The sequence below is a fragment of the Lepidochelys kempii genome, chromosome 20, assembly GCF_965140285.1.
Source record: "Lepidochelys kempii isolate rLepKem1 chromosome 20, rLepKem1.hap1, whole genome shotgun sequence".
NCBI classification, from domain to species: Eukaryota; Metazoa; Chordata; order Testudines; family Cheloniidae; genus Lepidochelys; species Lepidochelys kempii.
This window is the reverse complement of record NC_136399.1, coordinates 1,947,523-1,971,922: the sequence shown is the minus strand read 5'-3', so window position 1 is coordinate 1,971,922 and position 24,400 is coordinate 1,947,523. Positions and strand designations below refer to the sequence as shown.

At 59.6% G+C, this 24,400-nt stretch overlaps 1 protein-coding gene across 1 annotated transcript; it reads left to right on the top strand.

Annotated features, from left to right (window-relative positions):
• Positions 1 to 1,900: 1,900 nt before the first annotated feature.
• Positions 1,901 to 17,050, top strand: C1QL4 (complement C1q like 4). The gene is made up of 2 exons (XM_078849615.1): positions 1,901 to 2,564; positions 16,867 to 17,050. Exons 1-2 carry the CDS (start codon positions 2,010 to 2,012, stop codon positions 17,044 to 17,046), a joined length of 735 nt encoding a protein of 244 aa, XP_078705741.1. The 5' UTR covers positions 1,901 to 2,009; the 3' UTR covers positions 17,047 to 17,050.
• The last annotated feature ends 7,350 nt before the right edge of the window (positions 17,051 to 24,400 follow it).

Here is a 24,400-nt window from a genome sequence, read left to right as displayed (position 1 = left end):
CCCACACACATGCAGAGCTGGCTCTGTCGATATACAGAACGTTTGTACCCTCCTAACCGTACAGCCATATTGCTCTTCGGCTGTCCCTCTGCACGTTACACGCCCCAGTCTCCTCGCACTCCCCAAATAGCCTCACACCCCCACAGAATTGACACACACACATTGTGTATTTGTCTGTGCAACAGCCACGAGAATAGCAAGGTACCACCTCCCTACAGCGTGCATCGAATGAACCCCTCTACAGAGAGGTGCCCTGCAAAGAGGAGCGTGTATGTCAAATAGATTTATACTCACACTCACACACACACTTTGGCCAAGGTTTCCAGAAGGAACCCACGAGTTCTAGGAGCTTTGATTTGGGGGTGCTCGGTTGAGGCTCAATGTCTCCTGCTCTGAGAAACAGGCCCCCTGAAGGCGTCATGAGTTGGGTACGTCAATAGGAACTCCCCCGGAATCACGCTGAAACCCAGCGGGAGCTCGGGTAGCCAGAGGGCAGCCCTGGCCAGGCAGTGAGGCTGTGTGGCTGACAGGCCTGCCCTGCCCTAGCTCAGCGATGGGGGAATTAGGGGCTAGGCCAGGCTGAGCTGAGCTGTGCATGTCACCCGGCCTCTGCACCCCCCTGCCGGCCGAGCCCGGGAGCATGGCCAGGGGTGTCACATCCCCGCATCCCTCATGTCTATGGATGCCTGGTGTAAACACGCCGGCCTGGCTCCCCTGCAAGGGTAGGTTAGTTTACACGGGGGCGCCTCCCTGCCCCTCAGGTGCGCTAGGATCCCTGGACGGGGTGGGGGTGGGGGGTAATTGATTAATTAATGACTGTGATGCTTTGCAGCCCCTGTAGCCGATCTGTCAGCTGTTAATCAGTCTCTGCAGAGAGAGGCGGGAGGTAAAGCGCGTTAATTGCACAGGGGAACGATACAAACCCAGCACATAAAATACAGCCTGAAACAGACTCCAGCGGGGGGGCCGGACCGGAGCGGCAGGATTAGCAGCCCGGAACGGGGGGGGGAACAGCAGTAATAGGAACCAGGATAACACCAGGCCCCAGTGGGGCCCAGCAGCAGGCGCACGGCGGGGTCACCCCCCGCCGGCTCCGCGTCTCGTCGGAAGAGACGTGATGCTTCCCTGCCTGAGCCGGGTCTCCTCCCCCGCGGCACTTGGGGACGATGCCTGCGGACCCCCGGCCCCGCCAGCCTGCCCCTCGCTCCAGCGGGAAGCCCGGCTGCTCTGGACGGGATCCCACACGGGGCTGGCCCTCGCCTCCCTCCTGGGCCCCGAGGTGGCCCTGCTGGTCTTCGAGCGACCGTCGGCCTCTCCCGCCGCTCAGGCCGGCCTCCTCGCTCCCTCCCCGCTGAGCGCCGGGGGAGCTCGGGGTGGGGGGCGCCAGGGAGGCGGGGGGGGGGACCGGAGGCTCCCGCTCCGGCTTGCTGCGCAGAGATGATGCCCATCTGAGCTGGCACGAGGAGAAGCCTGGAGCTGCCGCGGTCACCAGCTGGCCCCTCCGGGAGACAGGAGGGGAAGACAAAACCTCGCAGTCTCCCCCCCCCCGTCACCCTCCTCCCAGCTCTCGCCGACCCCCCCCCCCTCCGCCCGCTGCCGCTGCGTCCAGCGAAGCGCGAGCAATCCGGAGCGTCTCCCGGCAAGGAGAGCGCGTCTCCGGCGCGGTGCGGGGCGGCGGCGCGGGCGGCAGGGAACGCGGGCGCCCCGCGCCTGGGCAACTTGGTGGGAACTTTCCCGTCCCTCGGAGCCGAGTCAACAAGTGCGGAGCGGAGCCGGCTGCGGAGCGGAGCGGAGCCGGCCCGGGGGCGCCGCAGGGCAGCTCCGTGGGCGCCGCGCCGGGGCCGCCTCTCCTCCCCGGACTCTTTGGGGGGTTCCGGATCCGCCCCCCCGGGCCCGTCCCTGGAGAAGCTCCCACCATTCCCTCCAAAAGCGAAGACGACTTCCTAGCCCTGGCCGCGTCCAGGCTGAGCCGCAAGAAGAGGGTGATCGGGGCGGCCATCGGGGTGGCCATGGTCCTGGTCCTGCTGGTGGCCATCCCGTTGGTGGTGCACCGCTCCAAGGCCCCCTCGCCCGACGGCGCGCTGGGCAGCTGCCACATGGTCTGCGAGCCCCACACGCCCCAGACCCACGGGGCGGCCTCCGCCGAGGCCAGTCCGGAGCTGGCCGTCGCCTCCCCGCCCCCGGCCCCGCCGGGGGGCAAAGGGGACCCAGGGAGGAGGGGCAAGTCTGGGATCCGGGGGCCGCCGGGCCCCCCGGGCCCCCCGGGGCCGCGCGGTCCCGCCGGAGAGCCGGGCAGGCCGGGGCCGCCGGGGCCGGGGCCGGGGGGCTACGTCCCCTCGCTCTACAGCCCCCGGATCGCCTTCTACGCCGGGCTCCGGAAGCCCCACGAGGGCTACGAGGTGCTGCGCTTCGACGACGTGGTGACCAACGTGGGGAACTACTACGAGCCGACCCGCGGGAAGTTCACCTGCCCCCTGCCCGGCATCTACTTCTTCACCTACCACGTGCTGATGCGCGGCGGGGACGGGACCAGCATGTGGGCCGACCTCATGAAGAACGGGCAGGTAAGAGAGCCCCCCCGCCCCCGCTCTGCGGCCTCCGCCTCCCCTGGGCCCCGCCCACCTCCCCCGCGGGCCCCGCCCCCTCCCCCACTGGCTCCTCCCACCTCCCGCGGGCCCCGCCCACCTCCCCTGGGCCCCGCCCCCCTCCCCCACTGACTCCGCCCACCTCCCCTGGACTCCGCCCACCTCCCCTGGACCCCTCCCCCTCCCCCGCGGGCCCCGCCCACCTCCTCTGGGCCCCTCCTCCCTCCCCCGCGGGCCCCTCCCCCCTCCCCCGCGGGCCCCGCCCACCTCCTCTGGGCCCCGCCCACCTCCCCTGCGGGCCCCTCCCCCCTCCCCCACTGGCTCCTCCCACCTCCCCCACGGGCCCCGCCCACCTCCCCTGCGGGCCCTTCCCCCCTCCCTCACTGGCTCCTCCCACCTCCCCCACGGGCCCCGCCCACCTCCCCTGGACCCCCGCCCCTCCCCCACTGGCTCCTCCCACCTCCCCTGGACCCTCCCCCTCCCCCACGGGCCCCGCCCACCTCCCCTGGACCCTGCCCCTCCCCCACGGGCTCCGCCCACCTCACCTGGAACCCGCCCCCCCACTGGCTCCTCCCCTGGACCCTGCCCCTCCCCCACGGGCCCCGCCCACCTCACCTGGAACCCGCCCCCCACAGGCCCCGCCTACCTCCCCTGCACCCCGCCCACCTCACCTGCACCCCGCCCCTCTCCCCCCTAGCTCCGCCCAGCCCACTTGCTCCTCCCCCTCACCTGCTAGCCACCCCTCTCCCCATTGGCTCCACCCAGCCCAGGTCCACTCCCCCACTGGCTCCACCCACGTCACCTGCAACCCCACCCCTCACCCCACTGGCTCCGCCCACCCCACCTGCAACTCCCATTGGCTCTTCTCACCTCACCTGCAGGTCCCAGTTCCTGCCAACCCAGCCATGAAAGACAGTAGCTTTTACCTGTAAATCAGCCAAACCTACCTCCAAGCATATGCTCCCCAGCTCCACCCTGCCAGTGTGCACACCTGCCCTCTCACCTGTGCCCAGCCTTGCCAGAGCTGTGTGTGTGTGATGGATTCGGAGCTTTGGGGAGGGGAAGGGCAGCAGCCAGGGTCTGATTCCTCAGACCATCGGTCCATAAATCCCATGTGGGAAGGGCTGCCTAGACCCCTACAAACAGGGCACGTTCTAAAATCCAGCGACTTCCTATGACCCCTTTACATGCCCTGGGCTATAATCCTTCTGTTCATAATGGTATTTCGTTATTAACATTGGTACTAATAACGTTTATGTATGGCAATGCTCGGGGTATTGTTTAGAGAATACTGACCATGCGGTGGGTTTTCAATTGTATAAATATATTTTAGGTAGATAGATAGATAGAGGGGGTGTGTGGGGATAGATAGAGGGGATTTATGGTTGGGGGTGTATGGGGATAGATAAATAGATGGGGTGTATGCGGATAGATAGAGGGGATTTATGGAGGGGGGTGCATGCGGAAAGATAGATGGGGTGTATGGGGATAGAGGGGATTTATGGAGGGGGGTGTATGGGGATAGATAGATGGGGCGTATGGGGATAGATAGAGGGGATTTATGGAGGGTGGTGTACACGGATAGATAGATAGATGGGGTGTATGGGGATAGATAGATAGAGGGGATTTATGGAGGGGGGTGTATGGGGATAGATGGGGTGTATGCGGATAGATAAATAGATAGATGGGGTGTATGGGGATAGATAGATAGAGGGGATTTATGGAGGGGGTGTGTGGGGATAGATAGATAGATAGATAGGTTCTTTTTTAAGGGACAAAATAAAGAGTTAAGAAAATTGAAATGCAAACAAGATTAATTTTGCTGGGAACCCTCCGGTTCAAGAAAGTCCCTTTAGGTTTGTGACCCAGTGCTGGGTTAGAATTAGTTGCCAACTCCTCATACCAGACACCTTGGCTTGGGAGCTGACCGGTTTGTTTGTATTATTCCTAAAGTAAAATACAGAGAACAAGAAGGTCCGGGCAAAGCTATTCAGTTCTATTCAGTCCTTCAGAATACGGAGGGGCAGGGTTACCCGTTCCTTTAAAAAATGAAAGCAAACCTCAGAGCATCTGGAATCCGAGAGGCATTTATTTTTAAGATAGCCGTGGGCTATTTTATTTGTAAAATATTGTGTTATCAGAGTCCAGACGTTATTGCAGCAATTGTTAGAAGAAAAATAGATTTCCCCCCCCTACCCCAAAAATAGCAAAGAATAAGATACATGCAACAATCAAAGCAACCCACAAATACACACACACACACACACTCCTTCAGAACACAGAGAGATGGGCTTGTAAAGTTTAATCAAATGTGGGGGGTCGTGGTGTGGGAGAGAAGTTGTTACATTTTTTCAGATTAGCAGGAGTCGGAATACCGGAGATGGGTTTTCAAAACCTGCTCTGTGTTGAGCCAAAAAATAAAATAAGATGAGAAGTATCTGCACCTTCATTGATCGTTCAAGAGGAGAGACGTTATAGAAGCATAAGCAGTTCTTACGTGTGTGTGTGTAATAGATATTACATACGGCTGCTTGCATGTGTAATGTATGTTATAATATACTGAGAGTGCACAGGGGAATCTATACGTCTAGCAGGGATATTTATTAACTATACATTCAGTGTGTGTTTGTCTAATATGTAATGTACATCAGCGGTTGAACAGTTTATATAGAATAGTCTATAGTCCAATATATGCTATTAAACTGCGATTCTGTGCGCCCTGTACAGGATATTATAAACACAACCCTACCGCCTCTGTGGGTGAGTGTGTATTATGGCTACATTTCAGTGTCTATAATATAAATACTTTACAGAATGTATGTACCCTATTTAATAGTTTAGTGGTGTGTAGACACGTAATTATAAAGAAACAGTTTATGTACATATATCCTGCGCAGACTGTGTGATACACAATACTTTGTACGTGTAGCTGAATAGTAAATCTATATGCACATAATGGTTAATAGTTTATATGCATTTCAAAGTGTCTCTATAGCACTAAATACTGTCACGCACCTAGATTTACTATATTGCATATGTTTACCGAGGGTGTTTCTAGAGAGAGAGCGTCGATGTCGATAGATACCCACTCACCATGTTGACAGATTTACACTCTCAAAATTTCCTCTAAAATCCTCCCAAGTCTCCCCAACAGGGGGGATAAAAACCTGAGATTTTTCATCTCTGGAGAATCATTTGTCTTTTTCTCCCTTCCTCTTCTACTCCACTGTCAATAAACTCATATCAAATCTTCTCCTCACCTCCACATGCTTTATTAGCATCCGCTCCAAAGCGGGGTCGGGTGCTTTAAAATCCGCTGCATAGAACCTGGCCCAGAAACAAACAAAAATGCCCTGTTTCAGAGGGGCAGCCGTGTTAGTCTGTATCCGCAAAAAGAACAAGTCCTTGTGGCACCTTAGAGACTAACAAATTTATTTGGGCATAAGCTTTCGTGGGCTAGAACCCGCTTCATCGGATGCATGGAGTGAAAATACAGTTATCTTCCTATTGTATCTTCCACTGCATGCATCCGATGAAGTGGGTTTTAGCCCACGAAAGCTTATGCCCAAATAAATTTGTTAGTCTCTAAGGTGCCACAAGTCCTCCTCCTGCTTTTTTCAAAAATACCCTGAGAAATATTGTTTATTTCCTATTTTATGGGGTTGATGTTCACATGCCCAGAGAACCACGCGAAGGCCGGGATTAAGATATTTAGTATCAGGTGATTCTTTTTCTTTTTCTTTTTCTTTTCTTTTCTTTTCCTTTTTCAATAAAGAAAATAACTTGACAGTTGAGCTAAAACGACACCATTTAGAAGCTCAACCTGGACACCCTCCATTTATTAAAGATAAATAAGCCATTGATCTCAAACTTTAAATGCATCCCCCTCTCCCTCCCACCGGCTGCCTGGACTAATGAAAGCAGCTCCTCGGAGAAGCCGGCTGTGTGTCTCTTGGGCGAATCAATAGACATATTTACATTTGGTCGCCAAGTGTCTTTAGCCGTGGGATTAGTAGACGCTAACGCCCAAACCCCACTGTTTTCTATATCAGCGAGTCCTTTCGCCGCGGGGCCCAATCCTGAGCCGGTGCCGACTGAAGCCCCTGGACCTCCATCACCATGTGTGATCCTTTACATCCAGGCCAAACGCAGCCAGAATTGAAACTTTTCACACCCACGGTGCATTGGTGTAAACCCGGGCGCAAGGTGCCGGGCAACAGAGAACAAGGCCCAGTGCTGCTGCAGCAACGTCGCCGGGGGGCCGTACGGTTCTTTGCCTGTGTCAGTTTCTCTCCTGTCAGCTGCAGGCTTTCCTGTCCCATGTCACAGCAGTGAGGTCTGTACTGGGGTGCTGGGACTGGCTTTCTTGCCAGCTACCACCTAAAATGAGTCTGGTGTGAAAAGTTCCCATTTGGCTCACCCTCTCCCCTTCTATCAGCAAAAGAACCTGGCCGTTACCATCACTCTTCTGTCCCCCTGCCAGAGGATCAGTTCGTTATTCAGGGCGGTTTGGCCGGCACCTCGACTAGATCAAAGGCTATTGATAATGAATTCTGATCATCTCCAGGGGCCAGAATTGTAGCTGGTGTAAACTGACATGGTTCCGTCAACTTCAGTGCTGAGGGTCTGGCCCCTAATATATTAAAAAAAACATCCTAGCCCCCATCTTTATACTACAGCTTGGAAATCTGGGATCATTGTAAGTCTGGCCGGTTTAGTCCTAGTTTAGAATAAAAGCAGAAGCTGGAATTGCGCTGACCGGAAAACGGCCCCAAAGGTCAGGTTTATTTTTTTTTGAGAGAGATTAATAGGGATGCTTTGGGTGTATCTATGGGGCAGTCACACCTTGGGACACCCTCCTCTCTCCCTCCGCTTGCAAACAGGAAGAATCGCCTGGTTATTAAATAATAAATATCAGGAGGGCTAGAAACAGACATCGCTGCTGGTGAGATCGGTTCATTCCATGAGTCCCCGGGGACCTGTTTGCAGTCAATTTGTCAGTGGGTTGTTTTTTTTTTTAATTTTATTTTTAATACCAAAACACTCTCCTGTCAAACAAGATCAGACAGGAGACATCCCCTCCCTCACAGACACCCCACCCGGCCTTTCCGTCTAGGTCTAATAAAGGCCCTCTGCACTTTTTATTTATGTAGCTTATTTTACCAGGGAATTAAAGCCTTAGTGGTATTTATGTCCTATTGGCAAGACAGTGACGGGCAGCTGCTGTAAATCTGCCCTCAGGCAGTCAGATTTGGGTGCTGATGGGCCCTTAGAGAGACTCACCATAAAATGTTTGTATCCATTGCCTTCCATCACTCCCCGCCGCCCAGCGCCACATGTCACAGGATCAGGCCCAGGGAGACCACGGGCTCTTACCAGCTAGGATTCCTTCACCCTCCGCCAGCAAGACACGAACTCCCTTCCCCCTGAAAAGCCAGAAGAAACTCTTCCTTTCCAACCCCCCCCACCGGAACCCACTATTTTCACTGCACCGTTTCACAGATTATGAACACGCAGGATGGGTCAGTGTGCCCCGGGGGGGGAGACTGGTGGATTTCGGAGGCAATCGTACCAGCCAGAAATTGTTTGAAGTTGCGAGACACAAATACACGCACAGACACCCCCCCCTCCGCAGGGTCGAGAAGCCACCTTGTCATGGCAGGGTCAGGTTTGGGGAGGGAATCTGGGCTCGGGGGGGATCCTGGAGCGAGCCCCAGTTGATCGGCCAGGCTCTCCCTTCCTGAGCCGACCAGACTAGAAATCGGAGCCCGGGCCCCAGTTTCCACATCTCCTCCAGCAGCTCCCCAAGTGACAGCCGTTTGGCCCAGCGTGTCTCACATCCCAGAGCTGGTGCTGCCGAGCGGTGACAGTTTGAAGGAGGGAGATTTCAAAGTAATTACGAGCCAGCTCTGAGACGTCGCATTGGGAGGGAGCAGGACACGGAGCCGGCCGCCCCATGGGCGCCAGCTCCCACCTGGTCCCTGTCTGACAGGCATGGAGATGAGTTTGTGGAGCCTCAACTGAGCCCCTAGGAAGGGAGACAGCTGTCCAGGCCGGTGCTAATTGGCAGCTGCAGTGAGAGGCCAAGGATTAAATGGGCCGTGGAGATTTGACCCCGGTCCTGCCCCTTGCACGGGTCTCTCAAGGGCAGGGGTGCTGGTTGCAGGCACAGCTGTCCCGGGGGCGAGTAAATAGGCACAGGTCTCTGCAGCTGTCAATCAAGCGCGCTCCAAACTCACAGCAACAAACCACTCCGCTCGCAGCAACGCCGCCGGCCCGGGGGAGGCTCTGCCAGAGGCCCTCAGCGTGGCCCCAGGACGGAGGCATCTGGCTCCTCAAGGCCACATGCTCCCCATGGGCGGAGGGTGCAGGGCACGTTTAAAGTAGCCCTGAATGATGACCCGGCTCCTTGCCAGGCTTGGTAGCGTTGGCCTGAATTTACACATGAGGAAGAAGAGACGGGCGGGGGGGCGGGAGGTGGCTTGTCTAAGGTCGCACATTGAGCCGCTGGCAAGGTCCTTGCTCAGCTCTAACCACTAGACACCACTCCCCACCAGAGCAAAGAGTAGGATCCAGGAGTCCTGACTCCTAACCCCTGCACTGAGAGCAAACGTCCTGCACCGGATTTAAGTCAGTCTCTAGCGATGCGGGATCAAGAAGAGACCTTCCTGGGGGCCAATTACCTTCTGTCTGCTGTGGCAGGGGTCTCCCATCTCACCCCTTCGTCCGCTACACGGTGCCAGCCACAGTCAGAGCCGGGACACTGGGTTCAGCGAACCTGGGGCTGGCTCTGGTCTGGCAAAGCCGCTCAAATCAGAGCTCTGAAATAAAGGAAAGGTCCTTCTACTTTTGCAGAAGACATGAAGCTACGATAGATATTTCCCCCTCCCTCCCCCCCCCCACAAGAGTTTCTGCCTCTAATGGAAATCTGCCCCAGGAGTGCGTCAAAGCTGCATTCCTCACCCCGGGGAGGTGAGAAAACGCTTGAGGAATTACAGTCCGTTCATCAACAGGCAGCAAATCCTCTCGACTTCTCTCCAGCAGCATTTTAAAAGCACATATTCACCCCCCCGCGCCGCTCACAGACACTGTCAGAAACTCCTCCAAGGCGGCCGCCCTGCCAGCTCGGCTGTGATCCTGTCAGCTCAGCCAACCTCAGCCGGCTCACTTGCTGGACGGGCAAGCGCGAGGGGAGAGCCGGTGAGTCAGCAGGAGGCCGCCCCAGTCTGCCTCCCTAAAACGCCTTTGCGGTTGCAAGGGGGCGAGTCCTTGTTCACAGCCTGTCCTAAGCCATCAGGCAGCCTTAAACATCTGCTGCGCTCCACCCCAGAGGTGGCTGCGTTTCAGAGCTGGCAAGCGCTCCCTGGGCATGCTGCTTGTTGCTGTTACAGAGCTGCTGCGCCCACCCTCGAGCAGCTGCAGATCAGTGCCGGCTGATCGGTTCCATCTCTCGATAGGTCTGCCAAGGGCTCTGGGAGGAAAGGGGCTCCGGGCGACGGCAGGCCTGGCCCTAGCAGCTCACTTCACGGGTAACGCGGGTGTGAAAAGCAGAACAAGGGGCTATCTTTGCACACGCCACAACACATAACGTGGCATTTCAGCCCACCACCGAGGTGCCTCCATCTTGGGGCGCTCGGCGCTGAGCCCCAGAGCGAATCTCAGGCCTTGGGTGCGATCGCTCTCGAAGCCTCCCTCTGCCCAGGGGGTGCTGGGTCCCCCTGCACCGTCGCAGTGTCTGGGCATCCCTGACGTGACCAGCGGCGGGGTGACCGAGGGGGTTTAGGGAGGCAGGCAGCAACTTACCAAGCTGCAATGGCCCCAGCGCTCCGGGGTTACGGCCCCAGCTCTGCCAGCCAGCACCTGACGCTAGTTCCCGTAGCACACGCTGGGGCGGTGGGGGTCGGCGCTGGCCCAGGGGTCAGAGCACCTCTTGTGGAGCCCAGGCCGGGGCCGTGGAGGTCTCTGTCCACGTCCTGACCCGGTCCGGCCCTGCGGCGTGCGAGAGCTGATGGGCTCCCAGCACAGGGAGCTGGGGGGTGGGGGTGGAGCCAGCAGGTTAGAACTGGGGAGTTGAAGCCAGGACGTCTGCCTTCTATTCCTGGCTCTGCAAGTCCCTTCCCGGCTCTGTGCCTCAGTGTCTCCCTCTGTGCAATGGGGATAATTATATGGCCCAGCTTTAGCTGCAGGGTAATTCATTAAAATTGCCTCTTTGGGTGGGGAGGGGTTTTAGCCACATAAACCCAGCAGTGCAGAATGGGAAATAGCTCCCCAACTCCCAGCGGACCCAATGACTTCCCCCCCCCCCCCAAGGACAAGCTCCCCGCCCCCGGCCACTCCAGTCTGCTCCTTTCTTGGGTTCTGGCTACTGAATCCCAGCACGAGGAAGAGGAAAGTGTCAGCTCCCAGCCAGCCAGAGGCGCCCCTGTGTGTGTGTTAGATGGGGTGTGAGCACGGGCATTAGTCTTGTGTCTCTACATTGGTGTGATTCCATGTGTGTGTGGCCAGGTGTGTAAAAGGGTCACCCACTCTGTTACTTGTGTATTAATACTAAGCACACCCAGCTCGCCTCTCGGCAGGAGAGCTCAAAGTGCTTCACAAAGGTCAGGGTCATTATACAGATGGGGAAACTGAGGCACCGGAGGGCATGACTTGTGACGGTTACCCAGCAGGCCAGTGACAGAGCCAGGAACAGAAATCAGGTTTCCTGAGTCCCTGCCCAATACTCCGTCCACAAGGTCACACTCTGGACCCCACCAGCGACCGTGGCATTTGAAACGGCTGCCGGGACAGGTGTAGGCAGGAGACGGGGCGCTCGAGAGGCGTGTGGCGCCGAACGGGCCCTTGCGGGTGGGGGGTGGAGTTTAGTGGAAAGGGGTTTTCCCGTTTTCCCCAGAATGACTCGGGTTCTGCTCACCGATGCCTGGAATAGCCCCTGAAATCTTGGCCTGGCTCAAAACTTGCGGCATTCGTAAGTCATCCCGTTACCAACGGACGCCTGAGACAGGCCGTCGACCTGCGCTGAAGGCAAAGAGTTGAGTCACCGAAAAATGCAATTTCCGGACAAACTCAGCAAATAATTTTGCCCTTCCCCAAAAAGGGGGTGAAAAATTTCTAAACAGTCAAACAAACTGGTTTTCGCTTTGACATTTTCAAAACAAACCAGTTCGACGTGTTGTTTCCAAACCGCAGTATTCTGAAATTTCGCTGGATGTAACTAAAAATAAAAAGGTGAAAAAACCACCCAAAAACTAAGCAAAATATTCCACCTGAGACAAATTTATTTTTCGGATTTTTTTTTGGCTGCCAGACCAAACCAATCGGTTATTTCCCCAGGTCTACGCCAGGCCGCACAATGACTTTGGGCGGGGGGGGGGGGGTGTCTGGCGAAGCGTAAACATCTGTGGATTTATGGGGGTGTCTGGAATTGTGTTACTAGTTACTTCCTGCCGCCGGTCACGATGTTACTCGCAGGGTGTCAAAACGTGTGTTGTTCAGCGTGTCAGCGTTTGTGTGACTGTGGGGCTGTTGTGTTATTCTCTGCGTGTGTGCGGTTATGCAGATCTCTCTCCCTGGGGGCCGGAGTGCGTGTGTTGTGTTATTGGGTGTGTGGCTGTAGGTGAAGGGAGGGGCAGAAGCACATTGTATGGGAGGGGGGCAGGAGCCAGTGTGTTTGCCTGTTGAGCTCCCTGCGAGGCGGAGGCCGCATGCCAGGGACCCCACCGGCAGGGTGGAGAAATTCCAGTGAAACAAGAAGAAATTAACCCCCTCCATGCAGTTTTAATGTGGAGAGCTCAGCAGGGGGAGCAGCAGGCTGTTAATCGCTCGTCTCCGCGGCGGACACTTCCATGGGCCCTGGCTGTTTTATTTTCAATTCTTCAGAGTGGGGGTGGGGAGAAAGACGCCAGGTTTGGGGTTTCCAGGGAGTTTTAGTGAATTTCACACTGGGGCCTGATTGAGCGACCCAGGGGCTGACCCCTCTGAGCCAGGACAGCAGCGGGGGGTGAACTTTCCACAGGCCTTTCCCTGCACCCCAGCCTACCCTGACGTGGGAAAAGGAGAGCTCTGGGGGACACAGCAGATCTGCCACTGCTTGGCTGTGTGTCCTTGAGCAGGTCTCTGTGCCTCAGTTTCCCCCAGTTGTAAAACAAGGCACACTTGTGAGGCTAAATTCCTGGATGTTAAGCAAGGGCCTGGGCTTGCCAGGGTGGCAGGACCCACCCAAGCCTGGCTCGGTCCACAGAGGGCTGCTCCGTGGCCGACCTCCTGCGCAGCATTCGAACTGGCAACCGAGAGGGAGCCCGTGGGGGGAGCGGAGGAATCGAGGCAGAGACGGATTCAGAGAAAGGGACCTAAATCCACCCCATAAAGCCCTGGCCGTGCCCGGCGGAGGCTGGTCCCTGTTTACGGCTCTGCCATAAGCTGCCTGCTGGCAGTTTGATCCCTTTCTGCGGGATGACAGGCAGCTGCTGAGCACAGCTTTATCCCCTGCTGTGGCAGCTTGATCCGCAGAAAGGCCTCGGCCCATTGTCGGAGATTTTCTAGCCGGGGCTCAGGGGACGCCCGGACAGCTGAAGCAAGGAGGCTGGGGGTGGGGGCAGGCGTGGGGTGACTCGCAGGCCCTAGTGGGGGCCTGGGGCCCGCTGCGCAGAGAGGAGCAGGCCGCAGGGGCCAGGGCCTGCAGTGCAGTGAGCTAGAGGACCGACCCCCTGCTTTGCACAGGGCAGGTGCTCATGTGCCAGCAGGATGCCAAGCGTCTCCTGCTGCCCCCGGCGGAAGGGAAACCTCTGACCGAGCAAAGGAGCTGATTCCCCGGACGGTAGCTGCAGTGGTTTAAAGCAGGGTCACCCCTGCCTGCCCACAGCCACTCATTCGACAGCACCCCAAACCCAACCAGGTTAACGGGACGGGGGCTGGGCCGCACCCAGGCCAGTTCCCTTTGCCACTGGGATGCTTGGCACCAGAGCGACCCACACCCAGCCTGCACCATCCCCCAGCAGCCTCCCTCCGGCTTCTCGCCCATCCACACCGTCAGTTTCGCTCTCTGTATCCAGTCATGGCTGCAGCAGGCGGGATGCGTTTGAGGGTCACGTGCACCCCAGGGAAAGGTGACAACAAGGAGAACAAACAAGCTACAACCCCCCGCCCCTCGGGTCAGATCCTGCAAACACCTGAGCACCAAGCCAGTGGGAGTTAGGTGCCTAAATCCCTTGGAAGATCAGAGCCAAGGAGGCGTGGGAGCATCTGCAAAACTCTGGCATGTGCCCTTCCCCCCTCCCTACCCTGGTTAGGTTTTGTTTTACATTTCACAGGCTGTATTCGGATTGTGTGCAATCTATTACTGGGAGTGATTAATAATGAAAATATGACAATGATCAAATACAATTATCAACAGACCATAATTATATTTCCTATTAATATCCTAATGGGAAAAAGTGACCACTGACCCCAGCAAATTCTTTGAAAAAAACCTTCCTCGTCCTCTCGGCTGGACTCGAGATTTGCCTCCCAGCCGTTCTCGGGCTCTGCGGCGTGGTTGTCGCCGGCTCGGTCCCTGGACATTAGCAAGGCCGGGTGGACGAGGTCACATCTTTACTGGTTTTGGCGAGAGCGGCTGAGCGGCGCTTGCTCCCGCCCAGCCAGACGCCCACGGATCCATTTCTTAAATGAGCTTTTTAAAATTCATTGTAACTCACGCAAATCCTTGAACCACCCCCCCCAGCACCCGGGCTGCGGTTGGGGGCCGCCGCTCTGCCGCATGCTCCATACGTAACAAAGAGAGCAAAGCCCGACGCATCCTTAAGCAGGGCGCTGGGACCGGCCCCGCCCTAGAAACCCACCTTCGTCGGAAAGGCCGGGCTCCTGCAACCATTTCGGCCGGTAAATCTGTGTCAGTCGGGGCTGCACAAGCTTAAAGCGGAGCAGGATCGGGCCCCATGGCATTAATAATGGGCACATCAGCCGTATCGATTATTTCCACGGGCTCCGGCTGAGCTCACAACCCCTCATACCAGGGGCTGCATGGAGTCAGTGAGAGACAGGCCCTGCCCGCAGAGCTCCCCAAGCAAACAGAGGCAGGGCTGCAATCTGTCCCCTTTGGGTAAATGGGGCCGGAGAAATTCAAGGGACATGCCCAGATCTCCTGGGTCCCAGCCCAGCGCCTGTCATGGGCCTGCCCCGTCTTCCAGCATAGCCCTGCTCGGCTACTGCTGCAAAGCACCAGGAGAGTGTGGCATTAGGGTTATCAGGACTTAACCCTCTGATCGAAACCAGGTAGGGTCCAAGTCCTGCCGTGCACGAGCCGTCCTAGGATCCACACACATTGCCGTGCAGAGATGCCCTCTGATCGCTAACACCCCATGCATCATTAGCACCGACTCCGGCCCGTTCGGCACGCCGAACTAAGCTCCATTCATAACGATCGTTCTGACGGCTGGATTCGGGAACAAGCGAGGCTGAAGAACTGGCCCATGGGGAGGTGAAGGGAGCGCTGATGTTCCTGGGACTGAAGGGCGGGTTCCTGAAAGCCCCAGCTCCTGGAGTCAGGAGATCATGTGAGATCTGGGCTTATGTGACAAGGTGGGGGGTGGGGTGGGGGGGTGTCCTGAGTCTATCCCCATGCTGGTGAGGCTGCCTTTCTCTTGCTGCTAATTCTACTGTATGCTGACAAATACCTCGTATTAGCAACAACCTCTGTCACCATCACTGACTGTGTGAGTGTCTGAATGTATGACACAATTAATGATCATCTAGATTCATAAGGCAGTGGTTATATTAATTATATTTAACACACTATGCAATTAGTTCATAATTAATAATCAACAATAATATAGTGAGTCTATGATACTTATATGGAGCATTACATAATATAGTGATTATATTAATTATAGTTACATGGCGTCTCATACAATAATACGATCCTGCATAAATATAATTACTATCCGCTATTAATTAAGAATTGATCTCTCAATTCATGATATAGTTGTATGAATTCTGTGTGTAGATTACATAGAGATGAATTAGTAATCGTAACCCTATACTGACGGTCGATCATCAGGATCCCAAACGAATGGGGGGACTGGCCCCACACCCCAGATTCTGGGATGGTTTTAGTCTATTGAGCTTTGCCGACCCGCCCAGTCAGGGCGATGAGTCCGGCCCGTGCTGCAGGAGCTCCCAGCTTCTCCCCAGACCCCCAATGATTCAATTCAGCCCCACCACGGCCCCACAACTGCCCCTCCCACAGCCCAGCAATTACTTATGCCCCCACATCAATTCTGCCCCCTCCCAACCTCACCTCTGCTCCTGCAGCTGCTAGGGTCTTTACCCCCCTCTCCCAGCCCTGGGGAGGGGCAGGGATTCCCCCCCCCCTTACAGGGAGGAAAGGGATGGGGGGGCAGACTGGCCCATTGTTCACAGGAGGGGGGGGAAGCACAGCCACTCTGATTGGCTGGGCTCTTTCAGCTCCCTCCCCACAACCCAAAAGCCCCTCTTGGCTCCTGCGCGGGGAGGGGGAGAGCGCTGCCAGCCTCCAGCAGCCATCCCGATTGTGGGGATGGCAGAGTGGGGATGGTTCGCCCCAGCTGCAGCTGCCCCGGCACTGGGGAACTCCAGCCGCCTTGGGAACCTCCGCAGCGGGGAAGGCAGCCAGTCAGGTGGGGGGTCCCGCCCCCCCACAGCGGAGGTTCCCAAGGCGGCTGGAGTTCCCCAGTGCCGGGGCAGCTGCAGCTGGGGCGAACGCAGACGAGGAAACGGCTGCCCTGGTGCTGGGGGAGGGGATTAACCCCCAGACCCAGTGCCCCAGATGGGGGCGATTCACCCCACAGCCCGGGACGGGAAGGTTTGAACTCAGGGCGGTCCCCACGTTAGTTCAGCCCCGGCTCTTGGCCCCTGGCCGGTGCTAGGCCGGAGTCGGACGAGAGGACCCCAGGGGTCCCCCTCCCCTTCCAGGCGCCGTCCCTGGGGCAGAGAGACGCCGAGGCCAGGCCCATGGCCCTCAGGCCCCTGGGTTCACCGGGGCCAAGAGGCCAGTGGAGTGGATGGGTCCCTGCCATGGGGCCGAACCACGCCCCGGGCGCGTCTTTGGCCAGCGCTGCCCCCCCCATCAGTGGGGGGGGTACCTCGGTGCCGTGGGGGAGGGGTGGATCACCAGGGGCCTCCCATGCATCAGCGGGTGCAGGCTCGGGGCCCATGATCTATTGCACGGGGAGCTGTGCTCTGGGCAGCGGGGCAGGGGCTCAGCAGCAGCCCCCCCCGTCTAACGCGTCCCCCCATCTCCCCCCAGGTGCGGGCCAGCGCCATCGCCCAGGACGCGGACCAGAACTACGACTATGCCAGCAACAGCGTCATCCTGCACCTGGACGTGGGCGACGAGGTTTTCGTCAAGCTGGACGGGGGGAAGGTGCATGGGGGGAACACCAACAAATACAGCACCTTCTCCGGCTTCATCATCTACCCGGACTGAGCCCCCTGGACTGAGCCCGTCGGCCCCCCCAGCGTGGCCCCGGGGCCCCCCCGGACTGAGCCCGTCGGCCCCCCCCAGCGTGGCCCCGGGGGCCCCCCCGGACTGAGCCCGTCGGCCCCCCCCAGTGTGGCCCCGGGCCCCCCCGGACTGAGCCCGTCGGCCCCCCCCAGCGTGGCCCTGGGGCCCCCCGGACTGAGCCCGTCGGCCCCCCCCAGCGTGGCCCCGGGGCCCCCCCGGACTGAGCCCGTCGGCCCCCCCCCAGCGTGGCCCCGGGCCCCCCCGGACTGAGCCCGTCGGCCCCCCCCCAGCGTGGCCCCGGGGCCCCCCCGGACTGAGCCCGTCGGCCCCCCCCAGCGTGGCCCCCCGGACTGAGCCCGTCGGCCCCTCCCAGCGTGGCCCCGGGGCTCTGCTCAGGGAAATGAACTGGGACAGACCCCCGGGGGGGCTGTGGGTGGCTGGGTCTAGGGGTGCAGGGGGAACTAGGGGCTCAGGGCATCTGCTCTGGCACCCCCAGACGTTACCAGCCCCTGAAGACATGGGGGCGGTGGCTGCGGAGCGGGGGGAGAAAACAGGCTGTGGTGGGGACCCAAACCCACCCATCAGCTGGGGGGAGGTGCTAATGATCTCCTTGCTGGGTGGGGCCCAAGGGGGGGGACGCTGGGAAGGGAGGGGTCGGGCACGGATGTGGCGTTGGGGTGGGGGGCCGCAGTTCTGAAGGGGCTGGTCTTTCCCACCCCAGGGGCCCTGCCCCTCCTGCCTGTCCCCCTGGGGGAGGGGATGGCACTGGCAGGCTGGGCAGAAAATTCACCCCCACCCCCACCCCCGAGCCCCTCAATCTCCAATGACTTGACCCTCGTCCAGAACTGGGTGGATGTCAGGAGGGGGACCTGGGGAAACAGCCCCCAGATTCCTAACAGGTCTCGCCTCCTCCTCTGCTCAGATCCTACCCCCTGCCCCCGCCCCCGCCAGACACCCCCAGGGGCAGGAGAGAAGCCTGCCTTCTCCCTAGCATTGGGGTACGAATTGAGCATCCCAGCTCCCCCCACAGCTCACTACCCTTGTACAGAGGCCCCCCAGACCCCAAAGTGGGGAGAACCCCTCCTACCCCTCATCTCTTCTCCCCAGATTATACTCTGTCACCATTTGCAGCCCCACAAGTCTCTTGCATGAAGGGTTGTGGGGCAGCCCTAGATATTACGATATATAGACTTCAGGGGGTTGCCCACTGGGTATTGCCCAAGAAATGGTCTCGTGTCCTATCAACTGGCTGACATGCGCCTGTCTGTACATAATCTCTCCACTGCCCCTGCTGGAGGCCATTGGAGCTGCTCGAGCGTGTGTCATAGACCCTGTATGGCTAAGGGCCGATGGAGAGTCCCCCTCCCAGCCAGCCTTTGGGAGCGGGAGGATCCGAGTCTCTCTGGAGTAATAGAGAGATGGGCCTGGCTGGGCCAGGGGTCTCCCCCATCACAGCTGCCTACTGCAGTGGGGGGCTTCCCTCTGCCCCCATGGCTAGTCGGGGGTGTCACAGAGTCCCTGGGCGATGCTCTGGACCTGCTCCCTATGAAGCCAGGCAGGACTCTGGGGAAGTCTCCTCTCTGGGAGCAGCCTGTCTGCAGGACACACAGCTCACCCGGCTTCCCCCTTCCTGGGTCTGACCTCAGAGCATTCAGCCTCCTCTGCCCCTCTGTGGGCTTCCCACAGTGAGTCCGCCCAGGCGGGGTCCTGGGGCAGCCAGAGGGTCCTGCCCCCCAACTCCGCAGTCAGACGGGACTCTCAGCCAGCCAGTAAAACAGAAGGTTTATTAGACGACAGGAACATGGTCTAAAAGAGAGCTTGCAGGTGCAGAGAACAGGACCCCTCAGCCGGGTCCATTTTGGGGGGCAGTGAGCCAGACAACCACGTCTGCACTTCACTCCTCGTCCCCAGCCAGCCCCAAACTGACTCCCCCTCCAGCCCCTCCTCCTCTGGGCTTTGTCCCTTTCCCGGGCCAGGAGGTCACCGGATTCCTTTGTTCTCCAACCCTTGAGCTCTCACCTTGCAGGGGGGAAGGGCCCAGGCCATCAGTGGCCAGGAAACAGGGTGTCGGCCATTCTCTGTGTCCAGACCCCTGCACACACCTGCCCTCTAGGGCTCTGCAAGGATCATACACCCTTATCGCACCACTTAGATACTTAAGAACTGCCTAAGGGAAACTGAGGCACCCCCACACCATTCAGAGGAAACATTAAGAACAGTCCTGCTTTGTCACAGGGGGTGGGGGCTGTATTGTGTGGGTGGGGCAGGGAGCCTGTGCCACAAGGGCAATGCCCAGACTCCGCCCCAGCATCTTCCTAGCGAGCAAAGAAACAAGATGGTTGGGTCAGAGCCGGGCCGCGGCCAAACCCCTGCGATACCCCCCCCCACTGCCTTTCCCCTCCCCCATACACACAACACCCCTCGCCCCCCCACAGCCATTCCCCTCCTCCATACCCACAGCCCCCCACTGCAGTTCCCCTCCCCCATACACACAACACCCCCACAGCCCCCCACTGCCGTTCCCCCATCACACACACAGCATCACTGCAAAACCCCACTGCACCCCACAACTGTTCCAGCGTACACCCCACATCCCCCGTCAGATCCTCCCAGACCCGCACATACCCGCAGAAACACCCCTGATCACTGCCCCACTCTCGCCCGCCCACCAGCGAACCGCCAGCCCCAGCCACCCCCGTGGCTCTTCCCCGCCAGAGACCTGGGCTGGCTCTTTCTGCCCCGTGAGTGTGGCAGGGCGTGTGCGTATCACGTGGGTGCTTTGCAGGCACGTGTCTGAGTGAGCACACACGGATGCGCAGCAGGGGGATGTGCAGGTGTTTGCACGCACGTGTGCAAGTATGTTTGCACATGCACGGGGTGTTCTCCAATTCCCCCTCCTCGATCCATCTTTCCCCTTCACCCCCCATCACCCCAGCCACCCCTCATTTCAGTCTCACCCAGCCTTCGGCTCTCCTCCCCCTGCTCCCCTCCCCCCATTCCCCACCCTGCCCCGCCTCCTTTGCACACTCAGAAAGGTCACCCCCTGGTGGAAGCTATTCCTCACTGGGGCAGCATTGCTCTTCTGCGCACACGCACGTTGCCCCCTGCATGCAAGCCCCATGTGCTGGCCACTCACCGACCACGGGCCGCGGGAGGGAGCTGTGCAGTGACCTGTTCGAACTGTCCAGGGGCCGGGGCACTTCGCTGCGATTAACCCCCCCGGGGCCGCTCACACCAGGGGCCCCATGAACCCATGTCTCCGATCGCCAGGCTCTGTGTTTGATCCGCCATTAAAACACTCTGGTTTTGGACTCGCACTTTGGAGGGGTTTTCTCTGTTGCCACAATGCAGTCATGCACGGGGCTCACTCACCCACCACTGATCTGCAGCCACCTCTGGGGTGAGGCACAGCGGCGGGTCAACAGCCACACTGCAATGCTGCTGGGAAGCGAAGGAGGATCCCGCCTCCAGCTGGAGCCCCGAAGGGAGGGACGATCACCTGAGCTGCAATGCTGGGTCCCAGCCCCGCCCGTGGGCACCAGCTCCCTTGCTGCGCATGGGGCCAGCTGGGATCTTTGGGCTGTAACAGAAGCCAGCACCCAGGATGTGGCGGGTTGGAGGGTGCCAGAGGCTGAGGCCAAGGGGGTTCTGGGCCTGGGCGTGACCCCTCTCGTTAACCCCTTCCTTGCTACAGGCCTGCCCTCCCCTTCCCCCGTGGATGCATTTAACATGTGTCACCAAGTCCCTGCTCCAGGATCCTGGCTCCTTCCCTGGCCCAGGAATGCTCATGGCCTCTCCACCCCCGGCACTTTAACGCCTTCTTTGCCAGCCCCAGCCAGGGGCCTCTCCTGGCTTCTCTGTTTCCCCAGGGTCTGGGGCACCTCACCTCCCCTTCTCTGACCCCAAGGAGTCCTCGCCAAGGAGCAACACATCTGCAGGGAAGGGCACACACAGGGCACTGCTGTTGGGAAGTTTACCGCACTGAGGTCCTGGGCACTGCTGTCAGGAAGCTTGCAACACCGGAGTCCTGAGTCCAGGACACTGCTGTGGGGAAGTTCACAGTGCTGGGCTCCCACCAGGGCACTGCTGTCAGGGTGATCACAGCTATAGGAAATCTTTTCCCAGCCTCATCTCCAATTCCAGCCCCTTTGCTTGGCCAATTAGTGTTAATTAACCACATTGGCCAGTGCACGTGTCTGTGGGTATGTGTGCGCCCCTGCATGTGGGGTAGGGGTGCCATACAGCTATGGTGCATCACCTCACAGGGCTCACCCACCCAGGGCGGAAATGCAGCCACTGCTGGGGTGGGGCAAGGCAGCTGAGCACCAGCTACATTGCACAGGGATGGGCGTGCATCTCACTGGGGTGTTTTTCACAAGATCCCCCCTCGATCCCACCCTGGCCAGATGCGGGGGCACCCATGGGGAGGGGACCGGGGGCTTTGATGGTGGTGAAAGAGGAGAGGCATAGATGGGGCACTCAGGCACGGCTCTCCCCAGACTCCCCCCCCCAATACTGTCTGACGCACCCCACATCCTGCACTGAGCACCCCTGGGCTTTGGCAGCTCTGAGCCCTGCTGTTTCTCCTGCTCACCCTGCAAACTGCCCCCCAAAGTAACCCCCACCCCCACCGCCACCCAGCCTGGGGGGGTGCAGTGCCCCCCTGTGCCGGTTATGGGGAGGCAGTGTCCTGCTAGGAGAGTTCGGGTCACACACCAGCAGCTGGGCCCCTTGTGCGCCCCCCATGCGCCGTATGCAACCCTGCGTCTGGGTGGGGGGCGGGGGGGGGAGTAGTGTGGCCGCCCCCAGCCTGCGCTGAACGGGGAGCATGCCTGCCCGCACACGTTTGTCTGCATGCACATAGCGTGGCCTGGCCACCCGTGCTCCAGTCACGTTACACACATGTCGTGTCTGTATCCCAGCCCCGCCCGTGCATCCCCCTGCCAGCGGGCCCTGCCTAGTGGCCATGACAGCGCCATGCACGCGTGGTGCCCCAGCGGGACATGCCTAGTGGCCATGACAGCGCCATGCACGCGTGGTGCCCCGGCGGGCCCTGCCTAGTGGCCATGACAGCGCCATGCACGCGTGGTGCCCCGGCGGGCCCTGCTAGTGGCCATGACAGCGCCATGCACGCGTGGTGCCCCGGCGGGCCCTGCCTAGTGGCCATGACAGCGCCATGCACGCGTGGTGCCCCGGCGGGACATGCCTAGTGGCCATGACAGCGCCATGCACGCGTGGTGCCCCGGCGGGCCCTGCCTAGTGGCCATGACAGCGCCATGCACGCGTGGTGCCCCGGCGGGCCCTGCCTAGTGGCCATGACAGCGCCATGCACGCGTGGTGCCCCGGCGGGCCCTGCCTGCCCCCCACCATGTCTGCAGCACGTCAGCAAAGACACCGCTGGCTGTGTGCTATCTGCAGCCCATCGGTCCCCCCGGGCGGTGACGCTCACGGTGCACACGCGTGTGCAGGCAGACAGGCCGCGTGCACACACGGGCCCAGTACCGCCCCCCCCCCGCACACGTCTGTGCCGGCTGGCCCTGTCACCGCGCTGATGCTGCCCAGCGGCGCCCGCCTGTAATGAGCTCCCCGCCCGCCCCCCCGGGACGCCGGTAATCGGCAAATCAGGCTGGGAAGGCGGCGCTGAGACAGGCCTGGGCCCCGCCATTCAACAGGAGTTCACTTTTCTGGTGTCCGTTTCCTCCCCCCAAACCAGCTCCCACCCCCCATCAACCACCCACTCCTGGGCGAGGGGAGGCAGAATGGATAAATGGGGGGGGCACGTGCCCACCAGCCCATGTTACAGGGCTGGGACTGGAGGCGGTTTGGGCCAGGGCCGCGCTCTGCTCTGCGTTCGGGTCTGGTCCTGATCTGGGGTCCCTGGGTGCTGCCCCAGGAGCCCCCTGCAGTCCCCCAACCCCTCCCACCATGCGGCCCAGGTGTGAGGATGTGACGCAGCAGGGAGGGGGGAGTGTTGACCTGGGAATGTGCCCTGGGGATGGGAGACCTGAGAGCCTGTCGCCTGAGCCAGGAGGGGGACAGGGAGGTGACACCTCTGCCCAGAAATGTGGACAGAGGCTGCAGGAGGGAGCCTGCTGGGGGGGTTTAGTTTCAATGTGGGGCTGGGTGGAGGAACGCAGGGAGCCCCAGGGCTGGGGTCTAAACTCCCTGCTCCCCCAGAAGGACTCGACTGAGGGGTCCTGGGTGTACCCATAAGCTCTGTTTTGGACTGTGTTCCTGTTGTCCAATAAACCTTCTGTTTTACTGGCTGGCTGAGAGTCTCAGTGAATCCCAGGAAGAGGGGTGCAGGGCCTGGACTCCCCCACACTCCGTGACACCAGGGTCACCACCCTCCCAGCCCGCTCCCTTTCAGGGACACCCTGCAACCCTCATCTCCCCCCTGCCAGAGGCTGTGTCCCCCCTTCTCCTTTCTCTCACCCAGCCCAGGGTCTCCCTTTCTCCTCCCCTGCCGGGGTGCTGGGTCTGGCCCCCACTTTCTCCTTCCCTGCGCTGGCAGGGTGGCCCCTGGGTGAACCTGGGTTGGGGCAGTGGGACCCCCCTCCGTGGGTTGTGGAGGAGCTGGGGGTTGCACAGGAAAGTTTCTGAAAGCTCTCGGCCCTGCCTGCTTGGGCAGTCCGGGGTTGTGGAGGTGAGGGAGCCCGGCAGGGACCAGTGCGGGGGCAGGAGGATGCATGGGGGTGTTCAGGGCAGCCCCTAGGGACACACTGATTCCTGGTGAACAATGCTCTCAGAGCCCAGCCCCCTCCCTTCCCAGGCAGGCGCGGGGTGGAGGAGGGGACACCATGCCACACAAACTGAGACGGACTGCGGCTCTCCTGTGGACTCAGACAACTCACTGTGCGTCTCTGCCTCAGTTTCCCCTTTGGGCACAGGGAGGGTATTCCCCCACCTCCTGTGGCTGTTCTGATGAGCCTGGGTTCATTATTCCCCCAGGATGGGGTTGGGATCCTCCCGGTTTTACAGGTGGGGAAAGTGAGGCGGGGGGGCGGCAGGGAGGGGAAGAGATGAGAATGGAACCCAGGAGTCCTAGGCCCAGCTCTCCCAGTGCCATGCTCACATTCTCTGCCCTCGCCCAGCCCAGACAGCTGGCTGCCAGGCCCACCCTTCGCCTGAGACACCCCCAGGGAGCTCTGCCAGCACAGACCCCCCAGGTTGCTGCCCCTCATTCCTGGCAGTAACTTACCCCGCTAAACGCCCAGCCAGGGGCTGCTACAGCAGCTTCCCCTCAACAGGCGAGATCTGCCAAAACCCAGGCCCTGCTAAGTGCAGCCAGCTCTGGGCAGAGGCAGGAGCCTGCCCTTACCAGGCATTTTCCCCG